The 19,692-nt window shown below is 49.6% G+C and overlaps 2 protein-coding genes across 13 annotated transcripts in view; one reads left to right on the top strand and one right to left on the bottom strand.

Moving 5' to 3' along the window:
• The window catches only part of CRTC1 (CREB regulated transcription coactivator 1), a 38,776-nt gene extending 30,825 nt beyond the window's left edge, over nt 1-7,951 (top strand). For all 3 annotated transcript variants that reach the window (XM_042835635.1, XM_042835636.1, XM_042835633.1), the window contains one exon: nt 199-7,951. In XM_042835635.1, coding sequence (XP_042691569.1) covers nt 199-410 — 212 coding nt within the window. In that variant the 3' untranslated portion in view covers nt 411-7,951. The remainder of the gene's footprint in view (nt 1-198) is intronic.
• A 1,175-nt stretch (nt 7,952-9,126) lies between these two features.
• LOC122169452 (cartilage oligomeric matrix protein) overlaps nt 9,127-19,692 on the bottom strand; it is a 34,302-nt gene continuing 23,736 nt past the window's right edge. For all 10 annotated transcript variants that reach the window (XM_042835646.1, XM_042835643.1, XM_042835641.1 and 7 more), the window contains 16 exons: nt 17,813-17,985; nt 16,427-16,564; nt 15,563-15,640; nt 15,259-15,417; nt 14,577-14,681; nt 14,264-14,371; nt 13,983-14,142; nt 12,692-12,810; nt 12,389-12,441; nt 11,755-11,948; nt 11,166-11,344; nt 10,897-10,945; nt 10,466-10,662; nt 10,164-10,336; nt 9,862-10,001; nt 9,127-9,716 (listed from right to left, as the gene is read on the bottom strand). In XM_042835646.1, coding sequence (XP_042691580.1) covers nt 9,670-9,716; nt 9,862-10,001; nt 10,164-10,336; nt 10,466-10,662; nt 10,897-10,945; nt 11,166-11,344; nt 11,755-11,948; nt 12,389-12,441; nt 12,692-12,810; nt 13,983-14,142; nt 14,264-14,371; nt 14,577-14,681; nt 15,259-15,417; nt 15,563-15,640; nt 16,427-16,564; nt 17,813-17,985 — 2,072 coding nt within the window. In that variant the 3' untranslated portion in view covers nt 9,127-9,669. The remainder of the gene's footprint in view (nt 9,717-9,861; nt 10,002-10,163; nt 10,337-10,465; nt 10,663-10,896; nt 10,946-11,165; nt 11,345-11,754; nt 11,949-12,388; nt 12,442-12,691; nt 12,811-13,982; nt 14,143-14,263; nt 14,372-14,576; nt 14,682-15,258; nt 15,418-15,562; nt 15,641-16,426; nt 16,565-17,812; nt 17,986-19,692) is intronic.

The raw sequence follows: 19,692 nt of genomic DNA, 5'->3' as shown, positions 1-19,692 counted from the left end.
GTCATCGAGGTGCTCTGACAGATCTGTAGTTCATCCGGCTGGAAACGAGGACAGATTTGTGTGAGCTCCAGCTCAGTAAATGATTCAGGAATTACACCAGGCTGGCTCTGTAGTTGTTTTTTTTTGCTGTGTCTTAATGTCGTGCCTGGAGGATACATGAGGCCAACGCCGCTGCCTTTCTGTCCCTCTTCCCCGCAGTGACAGGAGAATCTCCTCCCAGCTTATCGAAAGAACTGACCAGCTCTTTGGCAGGAGTGGGCGACGTCAGCTTCGACGCCGATTCCCAGTTTCCTTTGGATGAACTCAAAATTGACCCTTTAACCCTGGATGGACTGCACATGCTCAACGACCCGGACATGGTCCTCACCGACCCCGCCACAGAGGACACGTTCCGGATGGACCGGCTGTGACGTGGGGCGCCGGGAGCTCGGCAGCGGGGGTCGTTCCTGGATCAGCCGGAGCAGAGGCCGTGGGTCAGTCGTGGCAGAGCCGGGGCTGCCGAGAGCCGGAGCTCCGTCCTGCGCACCGTGTTCAATGAGTAAAGCTTGTTGTTCTGAGCTTGCAGCGCTGCAGACCCCCGCTCCCTGTCGCGCCGTATTTCGCCCCTTGTCCACTCATCGCCATTAACGAGCAAGGAGTTTCCTCAGCCTTCTCCTCTCCAGAGCCTCCCCTCCCCCACCAAAGCTCCGGCGTTGTCAGTTTACCTTTGCACTAGAAGGGGGCTCCGGGCAGGCGAGGGGGGTCCGCAGCCAAGGGAAAATTGATTCTCTCTGCCGAACCAAATTCTGGCTGTGGTCGGAGCGGGGGGAGGCACCCGGCGGCGCCCCCTCGTCCCCCACGCGTCGGGAAGCGAATCTCTGGGGGGGCAGGGAGCTCCCGCGCTGTGGCTCTGCTTTGTGCCAGCTGCTTCGTAGGGCGAGCGCTTCTTCCTTGGTCGATGTTTGTCTGCAGGCTCCTCGCGTCCTTCTGCCTCCCTGCCCTGAGCAAACTGCGCGCGGAGGAGCCGCCCCGCGGCCTTGGCAGCCGGCGACTGTAAACACTATTTTCAAAGCTTTTTTCTTAAAAAAAAATTTAAAAAGAGATATATATATGTAATATATATATTTATATATATGTATACATATATATGGCATTTCTGAGCACACGAGAAAGTACTATAATTCATTACTTGATGAGCACGGAGGGAGGATCGGGGCGTTTTGAAGCAGCTGGAGGCAGGCAGGAGGGCAGGCGCAGAGCAGAGGTCTGGCTTTGCTCAGTGAGGGGCTCCTGGGCAGCAGAGGGGCGTTTCTCCAGCAGTGCCCGGCTGAAATCACCACAACTGGGTTTTATTTTTTATTCTTATCCATTACTTATTCTGTTACCGTTATTTATGATTTATTTTTTTTTTTTTTAATTTAAGTATTTGGATATTAGCAAAGTAGCTGAACTACATACCGCCAACTGAAGCACTCTATGTAATACTTGTACATCTTTTTGTGTTTTTATTCCAGAAATATATTATATATATTATATATATAGGTATTTTTAACTAACTGGAATTCTAAACGGACCTTGAGCAGCAGGGAGCTGAGGGTGAGGGTTCCCTCCGCCGTGCTGGAGCAGAGCAGTTGGGGTGCAGGGGCTCCTTTCAGCGTGGGGTGAATCTGCTCAGCCCCCCCACAGCCGGGCAGCGCGGCGCCCAGCAGCGCCTTGGGCTCCTGGTGACCACAGCAGGTGACTCCTGTTGGTCCTCGTTGCTGCGGTGCGGCTGGGCGCTGCATTACAGCGTCCTTTGCTGCTCGCTGGCCATGCTGCTGTGCAGCTGGTGAGCTGCAGAGGTTCTGTCTGCACTCCAGGGCTCTGCCTGGTTGGAAGGATGTGTTGAAAGGTTCTTTGGGAGCATCGCTGCTGGCGCTGTTATGGCGCTGTTGGTGCGACAGCGAAGGAGGCGCCGTGCTGGGCTCTCAGCGCCTGCCCCTCCTCAGCAAGGTTAGGAGCTGGCATTATTTGGGTGTCATTAACAAAGCAACCATTCTGTGGTGAATGAGGCAGCGAGGGGCAGCTCCACACAGGCGGGGCGGATGGCTCACGTTAAATTAAAGCACCTCAATTAAGGAGCCCTTGTAGTTGCCATTCCCAGACGAGCCGTGTTCCTTGCTGGCACTGCCCAGCCCAGGCCTGCTCTGCGTGCACTCAGAGCTTTGCGTTTCGTCCATTGCCAGCTGCTGCCGGCTTTGAGCAGAGCCCTGCAGCGCTTCTCCCTGCTCCTGTTGGGGTTTGGAGCTGCTCGGGGGCTGCCCCGCTCCTAATGAGTTATACACATTTCTGTGTGCTTCCAGAAATCGGCGGGACGCCGTCCTGACATTCGTGCAAACGCTGCAGCGCGGAGCCGCCGCTGGGATCTGTGTGCCGGGCCGTTTGCTCGCCTCGGTGCCGTTCGTTTGGACCATTTGCACTAAACATGTTTTTCTTTCCATCGCTTCCCCGCGTCCGTCTGCAACTGGAAGATCCCCCCCATTGTCAGCAGCGGCTGTCGGGACGCGCGCCCTGCGCCGCAACTCCCAGCGCCCGCATTTCGGGTCGCTGATGCTTTTTTCAATGTGAGTAAACCAAAGGGCGGCCCCGACTGGGAGGAGTGCCATCAAATCGCTGCTGCGGAGCCCTTTGCTTCGGGGCGGCCGCAGGGGTGCGGTGTGGGGGGAGATGGGAGCTGCTCCTCGCCGTCCGTGTGTCCCTTGCAGTTCTGTCCTTCCTCGGTGGGATTCCTGTCCGTGTCGCTCTCTCGTTCCAATGACTCTTAGACATTTGCATGTTGGTTCTCGTTTGTGATCTATTTTTTTAAAAGCAGTCACTTCCGAATGGAGATGAGATTCCTAACTGGAGACTTTCACAGGGAGCTGTTGCTAAATGCTACCTTCTGAGGTTTTTTTTTTTTAAACTACACGTGTATATAAGAGATCTTGTTTATTAGACTTGTAAGTAGACATTTAAAATGGCCTTAATTTAAAACAACAACAACAAAAATCACATCTGGATGCAACTGTCCAAATTCGGGACCACGTGGCTGAGAGGTGCAGGATTTGTTCCTTCCTTGCAGGAGGGGAGGATGAGGTCCCAGCACTGAGCGCTGTGCTGAGGGGCTGCCACCCCTCCTGATCTGCGTTGCCACTGCGTGCGTGAGAGCAGCCCTGGAGCTGGGGGGTGGAAACGCGGAGGGGAGCCGCGCTGGTTGGTGGTTGTGGTTCACGAGCTGTGAGCTCTGATCTCAGCTCAAATGTGGGAGTGCTGGGAGCTGCTGCCCTCGGATGTCAGAGTGGGAGGAGAAGCCGTGCAGCAAGAAGCTGCCGCTATCATTTAGACCTTGTTCAGTTAAATAACCCCAAAGCTGTGTGGGGTCAGAGTTCCCATCTGAACGTCCCTGCTGAATGAACCCAGCCCCACTGCGCAGCGTGCTTTATATCAATATGTGGAGAGAGCTCCCCAGGTGGGCCGTTGCGTTTGCCAATGAACGGGGGATCCATAGGAACGAACTTTCAGTGTATGGAACACTGTGACCTTCAAAAGAAATCCAGGTTTGTGCTGCTCCTGCAGGCGGGGGCCCTGCTGGCCCTGCTGGCCCTGCTGGCCCTGCGGTGGCTCCTCGGGCTCAGCTCAGCTCCCTGCGCCGTGTGGCAGCGCAGCCCCGTCCCACCCCACGCTCCGGCTTTGCATGGCAGCAGCACTTCGCCCGCGCTCAGCCGCAAACCCTTCTGTACAGAAAAACCCCTGCGGGTCCCATTTTTCTTCTTTGAAAGAGGAGGGGGGAGAAAAGTTTCCAGACAGAGGCTGTCAGTTGACCGAAGGAGGATTTCGACCCTTTGTGTATTTTGTTACCTTTACGAAACAAACAAACAAAAGGGTTTCTGAGGAAGCGTTCCTGAGAAGCGCTCGGCAAAAGTGTTTGCGGACCAACCGAGAGCGAGCCGCCCTCTGAGTTCTGCTCTGCTCAGCCCAGCTGCGTGCGCCCTTCAAAGGGGCTCCGGGGCCGATGCCCCCCTGTGCAGAGAGCAGAGCCCGGCCGGGAGCACAGCATGCATTCCTGTGGGCAGCAGAGCCCCCGTCACTGTGATGGCAGTGTGAGAGCGCAGGTAGCGTCTGTTCCGTCTGTGTTCTTTTTAAAAAACAGAAAAACACCAACGAAAAAAAAAACCCAAATGGGGAAAAAAAACCCTAACGCTGATTTGTAGTGTTCCTGTCCTTTGTATTTCTAGTTGCATCTTATTTATACTGCGCAGTGTAGGCATGGATTGCATGTCGGTTTTCTATGCGGGCACCACGATGACATGATTACTGTGTACTATAAATCATTTTTACCTTTTTAAACGGAATCATTGTGTGGAATTTCTATACTGCAGAACGAAACACTACATTACGTACTCTCTTCATTTGTGTTATTTATTTTATTTTCCGCCGGGGGAGGGGGGCGGTTTGAACTGTGGTGTCTGTTGCCTTATGTGGGCTTGACCGATTTTATCAAAATAAAGGCCTGAAGGGGTAAATGCACCGCCTGGTTTCTTTGGGAGGTGGAGCCGTGCTGTCAGAGGGGCAGCGCGTAGCAGAGCAGTGCTGGGGAGTCGGTGCAGAAGGGAAGGTGTGGGAAGTGGCTGCAGGGAGCCTGGGCTGAGCTCTTACCCGCGTTCTCCTGGGAGCAGCGCAGCCTCTCCCTCCTCTTCTCCCATTGCTGGTGGCGATGGCTTCGCTCTTTGCTTGTTGCAGGTTCTCTGCTTTAGGGATGGGAAGAGTCTGTGAGCGCTGTGGATTTCTGCAGGTGAAGGTAATGAGACCAGAAGTCAGGAGCGGAGCAGCCGTCTGCTTCCCCCTGCAGCTGCTTGTGGACGGCGGCTGTGCGTCCTCCCGTCCTCAGGTTCCAGGGGCAGCGCATCGCCTTGGCCCGGCGCGTTGTGTTCGCTGTCGGGCTGTTGCTCCCTCTGCCATTTCCTGGGTGATTTGTTGGGCAGCTCTGAACTTCTCTCTGAATTTCAGCCTTCCCGGTCACCGCATTCCGGGTTCAGCCGTAGCAAAGGGCTCTGGAGCAGCGCTGGTCTGCAGTGGGGGCGCAGCTGTGAGCACTGCTGGGAAGGAGCCTGGTGCCAGCTGAGGAAGCGGAGCGATTTGGCAAAAAGCACCGTTTGGTTCATTCAGCAGCCAACGTTTTGTTCTCATATTCTGCCTCTGCCTTGGAGGAAAGGTCTGACAGATGTGAGCAGAGCTCTGTTCTGCTGCCAAGCGTCCCCCTGTCCGCAGGGAGCCCTCGGTGCTGGGCTGCGGCTGCGGCCAGCAGGGCTGCAGGGACAGATCTCTGTGGGATCTGAGGTGTTTTCCTCACTGCTCTTCTTCTGATGGCATTTCTGCCGTCGCTGTCACACAAGTGAGACACAGCAGTGACAGCACCTCAGACGGCTCTTACAGCAGATGATAGGATGGCAGTGGAGATGATAGGTTTGACTGTTTTACTCCTTAATTTTCCTGCCTTCAGCTCATACAAATTCCTCAATCTCCCCTTTTTTTCTTTTATGATGTAACTGTGCAGACAGATGCTGTTTCCCCTTCGTGGCTGCTGCTGTGTTCCAACAGAGCCGATGGGTTTGATGGGTTTTGATGAGTGATGCTGTGGCACTGTGCTGGCACAGACCGCTTTTGTTCTGCCATCGCTTTCCCTTCTCGTGCTCCGTCACTGAAGCAGGGCACACGTTGTAGGGCTTGTTTCAGTGTGAACGTGTTGATATCTCAGCTGTCACCAATTGTTGGCTGCTTTGAAGAGATTCTGCTGCTGCCTGCCAGGGTCGGGGCGGGCGCTGGGTTCTGTCTGTGCTGTGTTGGTCCTGATGAATTTTCCTTTGCTTTGAGCCGATGGTTGGGACTGAGCAGCGCTGAGCTGCTGAGGAGTGGCAGCCAGGTCACCTCCCACCATAGACTGGAGCTGTGCTGCGTTTCGCTGCTTTGTTGTGTTTTTGAGCTCGTCCGGATGCTGTTTGGAGGAACGCTGTCTGTCTGTCCGTGCCACCCACCCCCCTGTAATGAGCAAATTCAAAAGAAGCAGATGCGCCCGGCCCTCCCCCAGCTGTGGCTTAGCAGACACGTTCGTGTCGGCGTGGCTTTTTTTCTGTTGAAGTCATTGGGTTGTTAACACACGTTGGATCCCGTTTTGTGGTGTCTTTCTTAGTTTGACTGTGGCAAATGAGAGCGAGGTGGCCTCGCAGCGATGGGGACCAGGGGTGTTTGTGTGCTGGAGAGCAGAGCGCTGACCTGCGGCACTGTGCTCCTCTTCTCCACGTTTACGTAACCCCAGGAGGCTTTGGGGGGGGACAATTAAACCAATATGATCCAGGTTTCATCTCCTGGCCCGCTTTAGAATAGCCTTCAACAAACAAACGCGGGCGGATGGAGCAGATGCAGCACGCAGCTCTGCGTGGCAATTGAGGGCTGCAGAGCGGGCACAGATCTCCCCCTGCTCCATCGGAGACCTGTGCAGGTCGGTCCATCCTGCAGCTGAATGTGCAATAGAAGCTTAAATTGTCACCACTGACACTTGGTGAGGGGAGGTCTGGGATGAGGCTTCAGCTCGTGCAAAGGGGTTTGTATTGGGAATAGCACCGACCGAACCTTTGCAAGGGGGGCAGGTTCTGGGTGCGCCACATCTGTGGGTCCAGCACAAAGCAGATGTGCTGCTGGCTCTGATAGGCTCTGCTCACAGTGCTGATCTCGTTCTGCCTTCTGAGCTGCAGTGTCTGTGCGGCCAAACGGCTCCTTTGCACGTCCTGCGCATCGGTCAGCACACAGTTTTTATGCCGTGGTTTAGAAAAAAAAAAGGGGCAGAAGGTTCTAAAATCCAGTTCATAAATCCAGTTTGAGAACTGCGTTCTGCAGCCGTAGTGATGGAGAGTCAGTGTTCCCTTCAAGAACGGGACGTCAGCGTCCAGAAACGGAGCTGAGCTCTGCTGTGCAGAGGGCGAGCGTTGAAGGCGGCACCGTCTGCTCCGGCTCTCGGTCAAGGCAGAAAAGCAGCAGTTAGCAAACACCTTCGCTTACATGCGATGCTCCAAGGCTCTGTCTGGCAGGAAAGGGTTAACATGGCTCAGCCTGGGGATCCAGCAGACATGAAACGCAGGGAAGATGAGCAGGTGGAACTGATGAGCATGAAGTTGCGTGGTGAGGCTGGACGCTGGGGGCAGGGCTTGCTTCAGCAGCACTGCATCACTCACTGATCCTGGGCGTCCTTCAGACCATCTCAGTGTCGCACATCCACTGATCTCTGCTCAGCATTATACAGCGTAGCAATTGAAATATTGTATTCCAGCCAGCTATTAACTAATAAGGCAGTAGATACTGAGGTTTTCTTTTGGGAGGAATTAGGACTTCTAGCAGCTTTTTCTTGTTACCTGAACAGAGCCCCCATCTGTGGAGGGATTCCTCGTAGAAGAAGTGGAAGTTCAATGTGACAGTGCTTAGGAGGGGAGGTTGGATTTTAATCAAATTAAATACAGCTGCTTTTGGCAGCTTCTCTCACAGACTGGCAGCTAAAAACAACTTTATGTCGTTCGTTGAGCTTGGGAAAAAAACGTCAGATTTATGCATTTTCAGAGACAGTATAATATACTGTTCTTTACAAGTTAACTTTTTCTATTAAACTAATTTGTGGATTATTTCACTGATATATGCAATCCTATATTCAGCTACAGTGTTGGTGGCACAGGAACGCTGGAAAAATTGTCCCTGCGACATAAAAGTTTTATTTATTGTGTTTTTTCTATAGGTAAAGTGGAAAACTGAAGTTGGCTTTAAGTGTTTGCAATCTGAGAAATGATGTGAAAAAGCAGCTCAACTAAATGTACATTCTTTTCAACCTTTTCTTTTTTGTGTGAAGGCTTTTGTCTTTGTATCTTTGCATTATTTGTAAATGAAATGTAATAAAAGTTGAAATGTTTTTGTCTCTGGCTGCTTTGCTTTTTCTTGTTGTGTTCCTTGTTTGCTTTTTGGTCTGAAGGTTTCCACTGTCGGTCTGTTGGTGTTTACAAACAAACAGCGAAACATTTGGGTTGGTTGGCTTCTGACAGCTATGGAAAACAAATCTGTGCACCACCTGTGGCCACGCCGTGCTGGAAGTGGTTTCTTAGAAGCTACGGAGCATTCCTGGAGCACTGAGAGCTGCTGTGTATAATTGGGGCTGGCTGTAATTTGGGCTGGCTCATTTGCATGGCTGCCTGTGGAAGAAGGAAAACTCAGTGTGTGTCTTTGTGACAACCTTGCAATGGTGGATGGAGATGTCCTGCAAGCGCTGCGATCAGCCAGCAGCCTTTAGGGCCAGTTACACCAGTGGGTTCTTCCTGCACATCTCTGCTCGTGCTGCTGCCTCCTGAGTGTGAACTCAACTCCGCTGTGCTGCGCAGACCTGGGCTTGGTGAGACGTGCTTTTAGCCACGAGCTTTGCAGGAGGAAAGCTCTGCTCACACCTTGCTCGTTTGGTACCATGTCACAGAAGCTGCACTGGATGGTAACCAGGAGCAGTGTTTGCCATGCAGCCTCATTCTAGCTTACAAAACTGCAGTGAAGTGTTCAGCAGGAGCTGCCTTTCTGATGAACCCATAAGTTTCACTATAACTGGTGTGAGCTGCTTGCATGAATCATCTAGCAAAACGGGGCCTTTGTTTTTTAATGCTGCTTGGTAACTGTTGAGCTGGACGAGATTGAGATCTCAGAACTGCAGGACTTCAGACTTTCCAGCTTACCAACTGCAGAAGCCCTTTGTGAGCCTCTGCTGCACCCAGCCCATGTGAGCCCCTCTTAGTAGGGATGGCTTCAGTTTTCCCTCGTCCTCGGCTGCTCCTTGGAGTTCTGGCACGGTGTCGTAACACAAACTGAGTGTAAGGCCTCTGCTTATCATTCTGAAATCAGCTGCTGCTTATCTGCAAGAACGAGGTGGGATGGTCTAGCTAGAGGAAGCTTCTTGACTGACAAAACTCTCCCTGTGTATTCATATTGCTAACAGAACCATTAATTCAGCTGAGGCTCTCCAGCCATCCTCTCGCATTCAGCTTTTGAGGGTTTCTTTCTTACGTATCAGTAATGGAAAAGTTTCAGAAGAGGAAAAAAGCAACGTGCACGTGAGCAAGGAGAAGTCTATTAGAGTATTTATTATCCAACATTCCAGAACAAAGATACTCTCCCTAAAGTGCTTTTTTTTTTTTTTTAATACTTTGTGAGCAACTTGGACATTGGACTTGGCTTTCTGTGACCCTTTCAGACTTGTGCTGGGTTTGCTTTGGTAGGTCTCGAAAAAGACAACATTTACATTTGAGAGCCTTGGAGTGGGGAAAAAAGTCCAGGGAATCATCCACGCTAATCTTAGTCAAACAATTCAGCTACTGCAGTAGCTTCTCAGCACATCTTTCTCCACGTAGTGCAGAGAACAGCAGCACAGGCTTCGAGGCACACTTGACGTCTGTGCTTCTGCTGTTCCAAGAGGATTTGGTAGCATTTACAGGAAAGTTGCTGTTGTAGGAAACATGCCAGATAGTGCAGTGACACTTGGTGCTGTGCAGAGTGCAGTGGTATATGACTTACAGTTCTTTATACAGTATACCAGAGGCAACAGTGGGGCAGCTGAGCACTTTTTTATAAGCAGATTTTGTTGGACATTTTAAAGTCAGGTTAGTCTTGCTGAACCTTAAATGTTTCATAGTCTTCTGGAATGGTATCTAAGGAGATAAAAGTAAATACAGATTAGGAGTAGAAATGAAAAGCAGAATTAGGCTACTGCTTGATATTCCCTACTCCAACCATAAACTGACTTGTTCAAGCAAAATGGCAACAACTTCTTGTTTGACCTTCACACCAACTCACCGTTGCAGCGGTAGCGCAGGTTTGACCAAATAATGTTCTCTTGGGAGAAGCAGAAGACTCCCAGGCGTCCTCCTCGCATAGTTGTGTCAAGGACAACTCCAGTGTCTGCTACGACCTCGGGGCCTTCATAGAAGCGAGCTCTAGAGAGAACAGGCGTGTGGGACATGGAGACGAGATTGAGGCGCTCACAGAAATGGTTCCCCAGTCTCTGCCTCCTCTTTACCACAGAACTGCACTGGAGATGCTTGCTTTCCGTGCCCAACTTCTGCTCAGCCATGCAAAGGAGGCTGGGAACCCCTCACCTGATGTATCCAACCTGAGGCCGGTGTTGCAGGAACCAGCGGTACGACGTCTTGTCCTTCCAGCCGGAGTTGCGGGGGTCCTTCCACAGCAGCTTGACTTGGTCTGTGGTGTCCCCAGTGTGCCAGAGGGAGTTGCGCAGATACTCACCTGGGCCTGTTTTGGACTTCACTGCCTAACGTGGAGAAGAGTGGTGGAATGTGGATAAAGAGCTGCCCACAGCTGCTGCCCCACGGCGTGCATCAAAGCACAGCTAAGAAAGACCAAAATCCACTGCTGACTTCTTTTTCAGTGCTTTCTTTACCTTCAGCTGAATACCAGGTTCTGCGACTGCTCGGAAGGGGTTTGCCTGCCAGTATGTCTGCTCCATCTGCTTCCACATGACCACGTAGAAGCTGGAACTGTCCTGGTAGCCAAATATGAAGCCAGCATAATCGTCATCTGTGGCAGTGTTGACGTGGAATGTGCCCTCAAAGTCCACTCCATTGAATGCTGTGTAACCTGCAGTTGGTAGGAAAGCAAAATCTCTGCGTTCTGAGGTAAAACATCGACCCGTTTCTCCCCAGATTCAGATGGGGGTGGTAGACTTTACTAAGCTAAATCTGGAGACTCTGCTTACTGCAAACAATATTTTCCAGGATACATGGGATCATTATGCACCATCTGAAATAGTTTTAAAAGCTGTGCTGTGAAGTGCACAATAATTCTTTAATAGGACAAAAATAAGTGCCTCACCTACAGCCAAGCCAGGATCGCTGTTCATGGTTTGGACAATTTCCATGCCCTGTGAAAGATGAAGGTTGTCTAATTAGCGTCTCCAACCCTCTTGTTAAATGAGCACAGAGGTACACCTCTATCTACACCCAGAGGTAAGCCTCTATCTACAACCAGGGCATTACTGAACAGAGGCATCAGGCCTGCATGCTTTTAATGAAAACTGCATCCAATTTTGTACAGGCTTGCTACCACCACACCTGCTGCCCAGTTCTGGAGCAGTGTCCTACCTGGTTAAGGACAATCCAGTTGGGGTCAATCTGTGCATCACCCTCAGGGTCCAGCACGACTGTCTGGAAAGCCCTGAAGTCAGTTAGCGTCACTTCTGCGTTCTCTGGGCACACATCAATTCTGTCAATCACCATGTCTCTGTCAAAGTCCTCTTCACAAAGATTTCCCACACCATCACCTGAGAGACAACAGAATAAGCAAGCTTTCAATTTCCCCTACCCTTTGCACCTAAGTTTTACTCAGCTAGCTTTTGGCTGGCACAGCTGAAGGAAGACATGTCTATACAAGGATAAGAGATTTCAGAGCGTGGCTGCGCTCCTCCTTTTTGTCAGCATGGAAGAAACCCTGACACCACCTCCTGCTTGTAGGAAAGCTGTGAAGAGGAGCAGCACCTCACACCGTAGGTACTTCTGGAAGAGAACTTTTCCCAACTATCATTCTGATGTCAGTGTTATTGGCGATTTGAACATGATGTAGAACTGTCTGCAGTCAGTACTGGGGAGGTCTTACTTCCTGAAGGTCAAGCTCCTACATATCAGCCTCTAGGAAAGGAGAACCCTGCAGCTGATGTGATTACGTTTCCCTTACCATCCGAATCTTCTTGGCCAGGGTTAGGGACAAGCCGACAGTTGTCAGGGCCTGGAGGCTTCTCATCTGGAATCCCATCATTGTCATCATCATCATCACATTCATCTCCTAGTCCGTCATTGTCTGTGTCCACCTGGGAGCTGTTAGGCACTGAGGGGCAGTTATCTCTTGTGTCTTGGTGGCCATCGCCATCGCTGGGGAAGAAAATGCATTATACAGCTAAAGAGCTTCCACTTACTTTGTTTTCCCCCAGAAGCTTGCATGCCCTTTCTAGCAGCTGGGATCCTCTACAGGAACAGGGGCAGTTGGTGATTTGGCCTTTTAATGTCTTGAGCTATTAGTTGCACAAACAAATAGATCAGAAATATTCCAGCTGTAGTCCATGAACAAATTTGTGGGGGCAGCTAATGAAAAGCAAGCAGCTGTCAGCAAGCTCACAGCTGCCAGGCCTTGGGCTTGGTACTTCCAGGAGCAAGTTTTCTGAAGTTAGAAGGAAATTCCACCTCCCTTGTTTGAATAAAAAGACACAAATTAAGGCCAAGCTGACTTGTTGTGTTTATTGATGCATGCCTTCCATGCCTGTGTCCCCAAAATTCCATACAACTCAAGTACAATATTTGCTGTAAGATCTCACCTGTCCTGGTTGGTGTCACAGACATCTCCCACGAGATCATGATCAGTATCTTTCTGGGGAAATAAAGCGAGAATCATTTAAACATGGGTCAGTGGGAGAATTGGGCTTTAAAGGAGAAAGAAGAGAGGTGTTGGCATTGTTGTTCAGATTAGAAACGGAGCTCACAACAGTGGGAGAGTTCCTACACCTTGTCCTGATGAATCTGAGTGTCTGTCTTTCCAAACCTACTTCAGGCAGATGGTGTGAGCACTGTCTGGAGTGAGAGAAAGCTGTAACACTGCAAAAGTGGAAGTGCTTCCTTACCTGGTCTGGGTTACTGAGTGTCGGGCAGCTGTCGCACATATCTCCTACTCCATCACCATCAGTGTCTTTTTGATCAGGGTTAGGAACTCTTCTACAGTTGTCTGTTGGATTTTTGATTCCTGTAAAACATGCAGAGAATCCATCAAGCCAATATTCCAGTACATGCAGCAAGATCTCTCTGGGATGTAAGAGGTGACAAATGTCGAGGGCGGCTGGATCTGTGCAATCAGGCAACGGTTTGGACTCGATGGAGGAAGGCCAACAGCAGCAGCAGCTGACCTTAAAATGTACTGCAGACTGCATCCTCACAGACACTAAACATGCTGCTGTCCATACAGGAACCTGAGAGGAAATGTCCCTAACTGCATCCTGAGGAAGAGCTGAAGAACTGAGGAATGCAACTCCAACCTGGAGCTGTGCAGGAATGAGCGGCCAGGAGGGTGATGATGAAGCCGTCTGCGGTTCCCTAAACTATGACAGATTCTCTTTTCTCTAAACTAGACGTCTACATAATTAAAGAACAAGTCCAAGTTAACCTTGGCTATTTGACATGGAAGATTCAGACGGTGTCTTTTGAAGGCCTGAGACAGGAAAGGAACGACCTAATTGGTAAGCTGCATGACTTCACTTCCCACTTCCCTGCATCTACCTACTACACCAGCAGATCATGCCAGCTGGGAGCTACTTGGCAGGAAGTAGCGAGACCCAAACAGCACTAGATGCACTGGAAATAATCTGTAAATAAATATGTATGTTTCAGGCCAGCAGCCATTGTGATTTTTGGCTTTTGAAAGCAGGCTTTGTGCAAATACAGCATCACTAGCTCACAGACTGCTCCCGAAGGCAGCCAGTGGTGGTGTTTTTTCTCCCAGAACGCAGCCCTGACACACACTGCACTGAGGCAGCAGCTTCTAACAACTTGGATAGCCCTACACTTCTTCACAAGTTGAAATCATAGCACAAAGTACTGTCCTTGTCCAGGCTGACATCAGTTTGTGTCGTTCATCTTTCTGAAGCCTGAAACAAGTTTGGCTTTAACTGCATACAATAAAAGTGCTATGAAAAATTGTTAGCATCATCCTGAAGACAGAACTTTATCCTTACGAGAACTGAACTCTGAAGGATACTGGCTTGACTGCTCATCTGGACATTTTAAAAACAGAAGCGTCCTTCATGCCAGCAGATAGAAGTTCTCTAAGCCTCTGAGTGCTGGTACCTGTTACGAGGATCTACAGCTTCATGCTGACCAGCTGTCTTGTTCTGATATCGGTACAGCTGCAGCTGCTCTTACCATCTCCATCTATGTCATCGTCACACTCATCTCCTTTCCCATCGCCATCAATGTCCCGTTGGTCATCGTTCTTCACTTGGCGACAGTTGTCACAGGCATCCCCAAAGTTATCCTTGTCTGCATTGCGCTGGTCTGCATTGCGGGTGTACACGCAGTTGTCCTGCAGGAGAGGGGGATTTGCTGAGGGCTCTCTGTGTTCACATTAAAGCTGCAGGCAATTTGCTCTGCAGGACCTCTCTCAGTGTATTTGGGTATGACAGAATAAGCTGTAGAATTCAAACCTCGGCATTTAATATCCCATCTCCATCAGCATCATCGTCACAGGCATCTCCAATTCCGTCCCTGTCTGCATCCTCCTGGCCAGAGTTGGGGACAGTCATGCAGTTATCCTGAAAGGAAAGGAAGGATGAAGCGGCAGGGCAGGCAGCCAAGCTGTGCATGCCATGGAACCTTTCTGAGTTCTGCACGCTGAGCAGGATTTCAACAGCATCAAAGGCAGGGTGAGGCCTGCCCTCAAATAGGAATCAGCCACTTCTGGCTCAGCGCTCCCATGATGGACTGTTTCTAACTAAATGTGTGAGAACTGCACCTCACCTTGCGGCACTTCTTGTCAGAGCAGCGCAGCTTTTCATCAGGGACTCCATCAATGTCTGTATCCTTCCCACAGATGTAGCCATTCCCTGCCCACCCCACAAGGCACTGGAAGAGAGCAGATAAATGAAGCGAGGCTGCTGGTGAGTCCCCTGGTAGGGGTAATGCTTCCACAACTGAAGGCTTTGCATGAGAACCAGCAGAACACACTGCAAAGCCAGATACACAATGCTACAGGTGAAATGTCGCCTGAAAGACACACTTCAGCTGAAAATGGCGTTTTCAAGTAATTCAAATACAACTTCTCTGTTTGTTTCTAAGATCATACGGACAGATGCATCAGCAGAACTTTGGATCAGGAGATGGAATGGTTTGTGTGCTTTTTCAGCTGCGAGTAATGCTCCAAGACTTAAGATTTATAGCGCTTAAAACAATTCAAAACAAAAACAAAATAAAAACAGCAAACAAACCCAAACTAACAGCACAGAGAATCTGAGGTGTCGGGAGCAGCGCACACCCCTGAGGTCACCCAGAGAGATCGCCACAGCCCAGGTGTCAGCAGGGAGCACTGGGAGCCGACAAGGCAATGCTCTCCAGGAGAGGGCAGTGGCAGACCCGGGAGAGCGAGCACAGCGCAGGAGAAACGGCAGCGAGCGGATCGCAAGGCAGGGAGGCTCGGCCTTACCGCGCAGGAGATGGAGCCGTCCCGCTCCACGATGCACTGTGCTTTCTCGTGGCACGGGCTGACTTCGCCGTTAGGGCAGAGTCTCCCTGTCTGGCTCTTGCAGCCGGTGATTTGATCCCCAACAAAGCCAGGTTTACAAGCTCCGCACTTGTAGGATCCCTGCAGGAAAAAGTAATAGGGAATTAACTGTGAGTCTGGGCAAACTTCTCCTGTAACCTCTCCTCAGGTGCTGGATTGCCACAGTAACAGAGGCCCCAGAACCCAGGGAAGGGGGATTTCTGTAAGGCTTTTCAGTAGTACTTACCCGTGTGTTGATACAGATAGAATTCGGGACGCAATTTCTGGCAGCACCTGTCTCACATTCATTGATGTCAGTGCAAACCTACCCAGGAAGAACAAAATAGACATTAAATTCACTCTTCAACAGGTATGATGGTCAGATTGCAGGATGATTGCAGAAACAAAGCTCCCAGCACGCCTTACTGGCACTGAGAGCTCAGAGTTTTCCTTGAGACAAGATTGAGCCAAGTCCCAGAAACATTCCTGACCCCAAGCAAGGTGTCCAACCTCTAAGGGGTCACCAGAGATTTTAGCCTGATGAAATAGCTTAGCTCTGAGCTGAGCTGTCAGCATATCTGCTCACTGTAAAAGGATAGAAGAGAGTAAGTGGAGCAAGAAGGTCAAAGACCGTGTCCTGTGTCCAGCTAGCAGCTCTCTAAATAACACAAGCTACAAGCCGTTCTTGCTTTTGTCAGTATGTTCTTATATACATGGTAGGACTAGGTGTTAGCTTTCCTTTGTTGTTTGAGTTTTAATCTGACAGGATCTGTCCATACAAGGAGCTGGGTACCCACCAGCTGCATCAAATCCCTCAAAACATGGGGGATTCCTCAGGCTGGATTCACAGCCTCACACCTGTCACAGACGTGGCATTCTGACCAGCATCAATTCGGCAGCACTGGGATCTAAGAGCGGGGTGCTTTGCTGCTGATGTGCTCCGATGGCCTTGGCAACTCTTCCCTGTCACTGCATCAACCTTACCACCAGTATGACACAGCTACCTTGTAGTTCCCTCCAATTTCTCTGAGGGCTCCAGGACCCTTGAATTAATTACATAACAGAGGGGAAAGAGTGGATGGTTTCTGAAGGAGGAGTTTCTGTGCCTTACCTGTTTGTTGGCCCTGGCATAAGCTAGTCCAACTCCTTCGACCGTTTGCCCAGTGAAGCCAGGAGGGCAAGGATCACAGCGGAAGCCAGGAGCAGTGTTAATGCACTGGACCTTTGGGAAGCAGGGGTTTGCACTGCACTGTAAACAAGAAGGAAGTCGTACAGAACTGTGAGGCAGGCTCGCTCAGGGCCAGTTGTGAAGGCAGTTCCCAAAGCCGGCCTTGCTGGGTAAGATCCAGCTATTGTGCTTTTATTTTCTAAGAACGAAACAAAAATGCATAGAAGTTGCTGGCTTTCCTTACAAGTGGAAAATGCAGCTTCCCAGCCTCAGTTGTTCATTTCTCAGTATGTGCAGACAAGTAAAACAAATAAAATCTCAAGACTAATTCTTTGTAGGTGACATCAATTGCCCAGGCAAAGTGCTGGCTTCGCTTCACACTCTTCTTCCTGGCAGTCTCTGAATCCAGTGAACTGGGTAATTTCTTAAACTGCCTTTGAAAAACAACAACAGTTGTTTGTTTACTACTCTGGGAAGCAATTATGCTTCCAAAGCTGATATTGCTGCCTGCTTTATTCCTCCAACACGTTATTATTTTCACTGAATTCTTATGCTCTGTGCTAGCAGATGCTTTCCATTGATACAGCACTTTCCACATTTTGGTGGCTAACAGATTATCATCAGCCTCAAAATGTCCTGTGAACCTTCTTAGCTTCAGCAGGTTTTTAAACTGCTATAAATGCCACAGAGGTGGTATGGCTTTGTAAGATGGACTAACAGTGGAGAATGAGACTACGATTTGGGAACCACAGAACTAAGGAATCTTTTGGAGACAGAAAATGAATGACTGAGTAAAGCTTTGAATACAGACAAAATAAACATGATTAAATACCACACTGAATGTAAAAGAAGAAAAAAGTGAAACAATATCTGCCTAGCAAGGTTTAATTTCAAGGCAGAAATGAAGCATTACATGTGGTGTGCTAAGATTTACTGTATAAAGGAGTATTTGGATAGCATTTGATTCTGCTCCACACATAATAAATCTTATCTCTAACAACTCATCAGCCACTAGCTCAAAAGATTTTAAGGCCAAAGGGGATTTTTTTAGTATTCCAAAATCACCTTTCTGCAACCAAAAGATTTATTTTATTGGAGCCTGTCTTCTTTAGAAATAAATGCTTTGCTGTACTGGATATAAAATCAACATGGACACAGACTGAGGCAGGGTGAGGAACAGACTTTGTTCCACTGAAATGATGTTTCTGCTGAACTGCAGCTCCTAGGGGAATTGCAAGGCTTTCCTCTGCAGCCACAAGATGAACTCGCAGCACTTCAAGAACAGCGAGGCCACTTTGTGACTGCCAGCCCATCCTCCTTGTTTCTTACCTCATTGATATCTGTGCACTGGGACCCATTCCCTGAGTAACCTGGGGGACAGGGTCCGCAGCGGAAGCCAGTGCTGGTCTCAGTGCAGGGCACTCCAGGGAAGCAGGGGTTTGGGACACATCTGTTAAACTGTGTCACAGTGATGAGAGGGCCTGTCGCTTCAGTGTGTATGCCTAGGGGACAAAAGCAAGATGAAGGAAGGCGTTATCTTTGCCAGACCCTATCCAAAGCTGGTCCTGTTGTCTCAGGAGATTTCAGTGTGTCTCATCCACAGGACGTTTCCTTGTAGCTTTTTAAGAGTTAAGCAGCTGCAGCTCTGCTTTGCAAACAGAGAAAAAGGAAGCCAGAAGCAGCAGCTGGACTGATCTCTGAGTCAGAGCAGACCAAAATAAATGAATTAATCCAGAAGTCTTCCCTCCTATTCCAAAACTCCTGTTGTGCTGCCCTCCTTTTCGTGTAATGCCTTTGCTTTTGGAGTTCCACAGAGAACAGTTCTCTCCCCGGTTCCTCTGCATCTACATCCCACTGGAAGCACAGACCCAGACACCTGGCTGAAGCACAACCCACACAGCACAGGCTGAAGTCTGGGAAGTGCTGCAGAGGGCTGGAAGCCAAAACTTCACTGAAGACTAACTCAGGACTGTGAATAAACTTTCTAGAAGCTAGAGTTGTCACTGATCTCCCACATGCACTGCCCTAGGGGACTTCTTCCTTCTGCTTTCTCTGGCCTAATTGCCTGGTTTTAAAAATCTGAAACAAACAAACAGAAAACCCAACACTCTATATTAGCACCAATAAAATCTTCACTAAAACAGAGGCTTTCTCTCTTAATGCTGCTCTTTCTGAGAAACAATAAGAGAAGCACATATAACTGCTGTGAGCCACATCATTCAATGCACGGTGAAAAGCAGCTCCAATTCTACCACAAGAAGTATAGGGAAGAACACACAAACAGCACAAACCGAGTGGGGAAGTCAGAGATCAGGTAACAGAGAGAAAGTTCAAGACAGCTTTATGAGTGAGTTACTAAAACAATTGGTGTGGATGAATACATTTCTGCACTACAGGTCCCAGAAGCTTTGGCTAATCTCTTTTCCAGCAAAAGCACAATCTCTCCAAATGGAGAAACAGTTCTTGCTCCGCCCTTCAAATGTACTGGCAAATAACAGAGCATCTCCACGAACCGTGCTTTCTGCAAGTCAGATCGATTGGAAGCAAGTTCCAGTCCAGAAAAACCATTTAGCGAGGAGCAGAGGGCAAGATGTACATGGGAGAATTTATGACCCTGTTTCCTGAATCCTCTGTGAACACCCTTTTTGCTTGGAAGGTGACAACATCAGATGGAACGAGTAGCAGAGCAGTGCCTCCTGGGGGTGATGTTCTCTTCCATGCTCAGCTCAAGAGTAGCCAGCTGTGTCCCGCAGGACAGCCGGTGTGCATTCCCAGGCAATCCTAACACAGGCCATGGGCTGGGCTATAAGAAATGGGGTCGGGCAGCTTTCTGAACACAGCTACCCTGAGAAGCACAGCACTGCATGTCACAGAACCGTTAATAAAGTTTATTTTAGAAACGGTGGACGTGAGCAAACGCAGAAGATTTGCTGGAAAGATATGAGATTTTTCATGCTGCTTCTGCACTCCATGCTCAGCAAAGGGGTAATAACTGCAATTGCCACTGAACCGTGAGATCAGCACGCAACGCTGCTCCATGTGTGCAGAATGCCATGGGGGAAAAAAAGCATCACTCACACCAAGAATTACTCTCTGACACTCGGGTGGCTGTGAAACAAGCCAATTCCTTAGGGCAGGTGGTCACATATGGCGTTTTACTACTTGTTTGGACACAAAGGTATGAAGCACATGGAGGAAACAGCTGAATA

Source organism: Centrocercus urophasianus, unplaced genomic scaffold, assembly GCF_019232065.1.
Source record: "Centrocercus urophasianus isolate 14NV4802_14NV808 unplaced genomic scaffold, USGS_Curo_1.0 seq_54, whole genome shotgun sequence".
In the NCBI taxonomy this organism is placed as follows: domain Eukaryota; kingdom Metazoa; phylum Chordata; class Aves; order Galliformes; family Phasianidae; genus Centrocercus; species Centrocercus urophasianus.
This window is presented reverse-complemented; position numbering and strand designations above follow the sequence as displayed.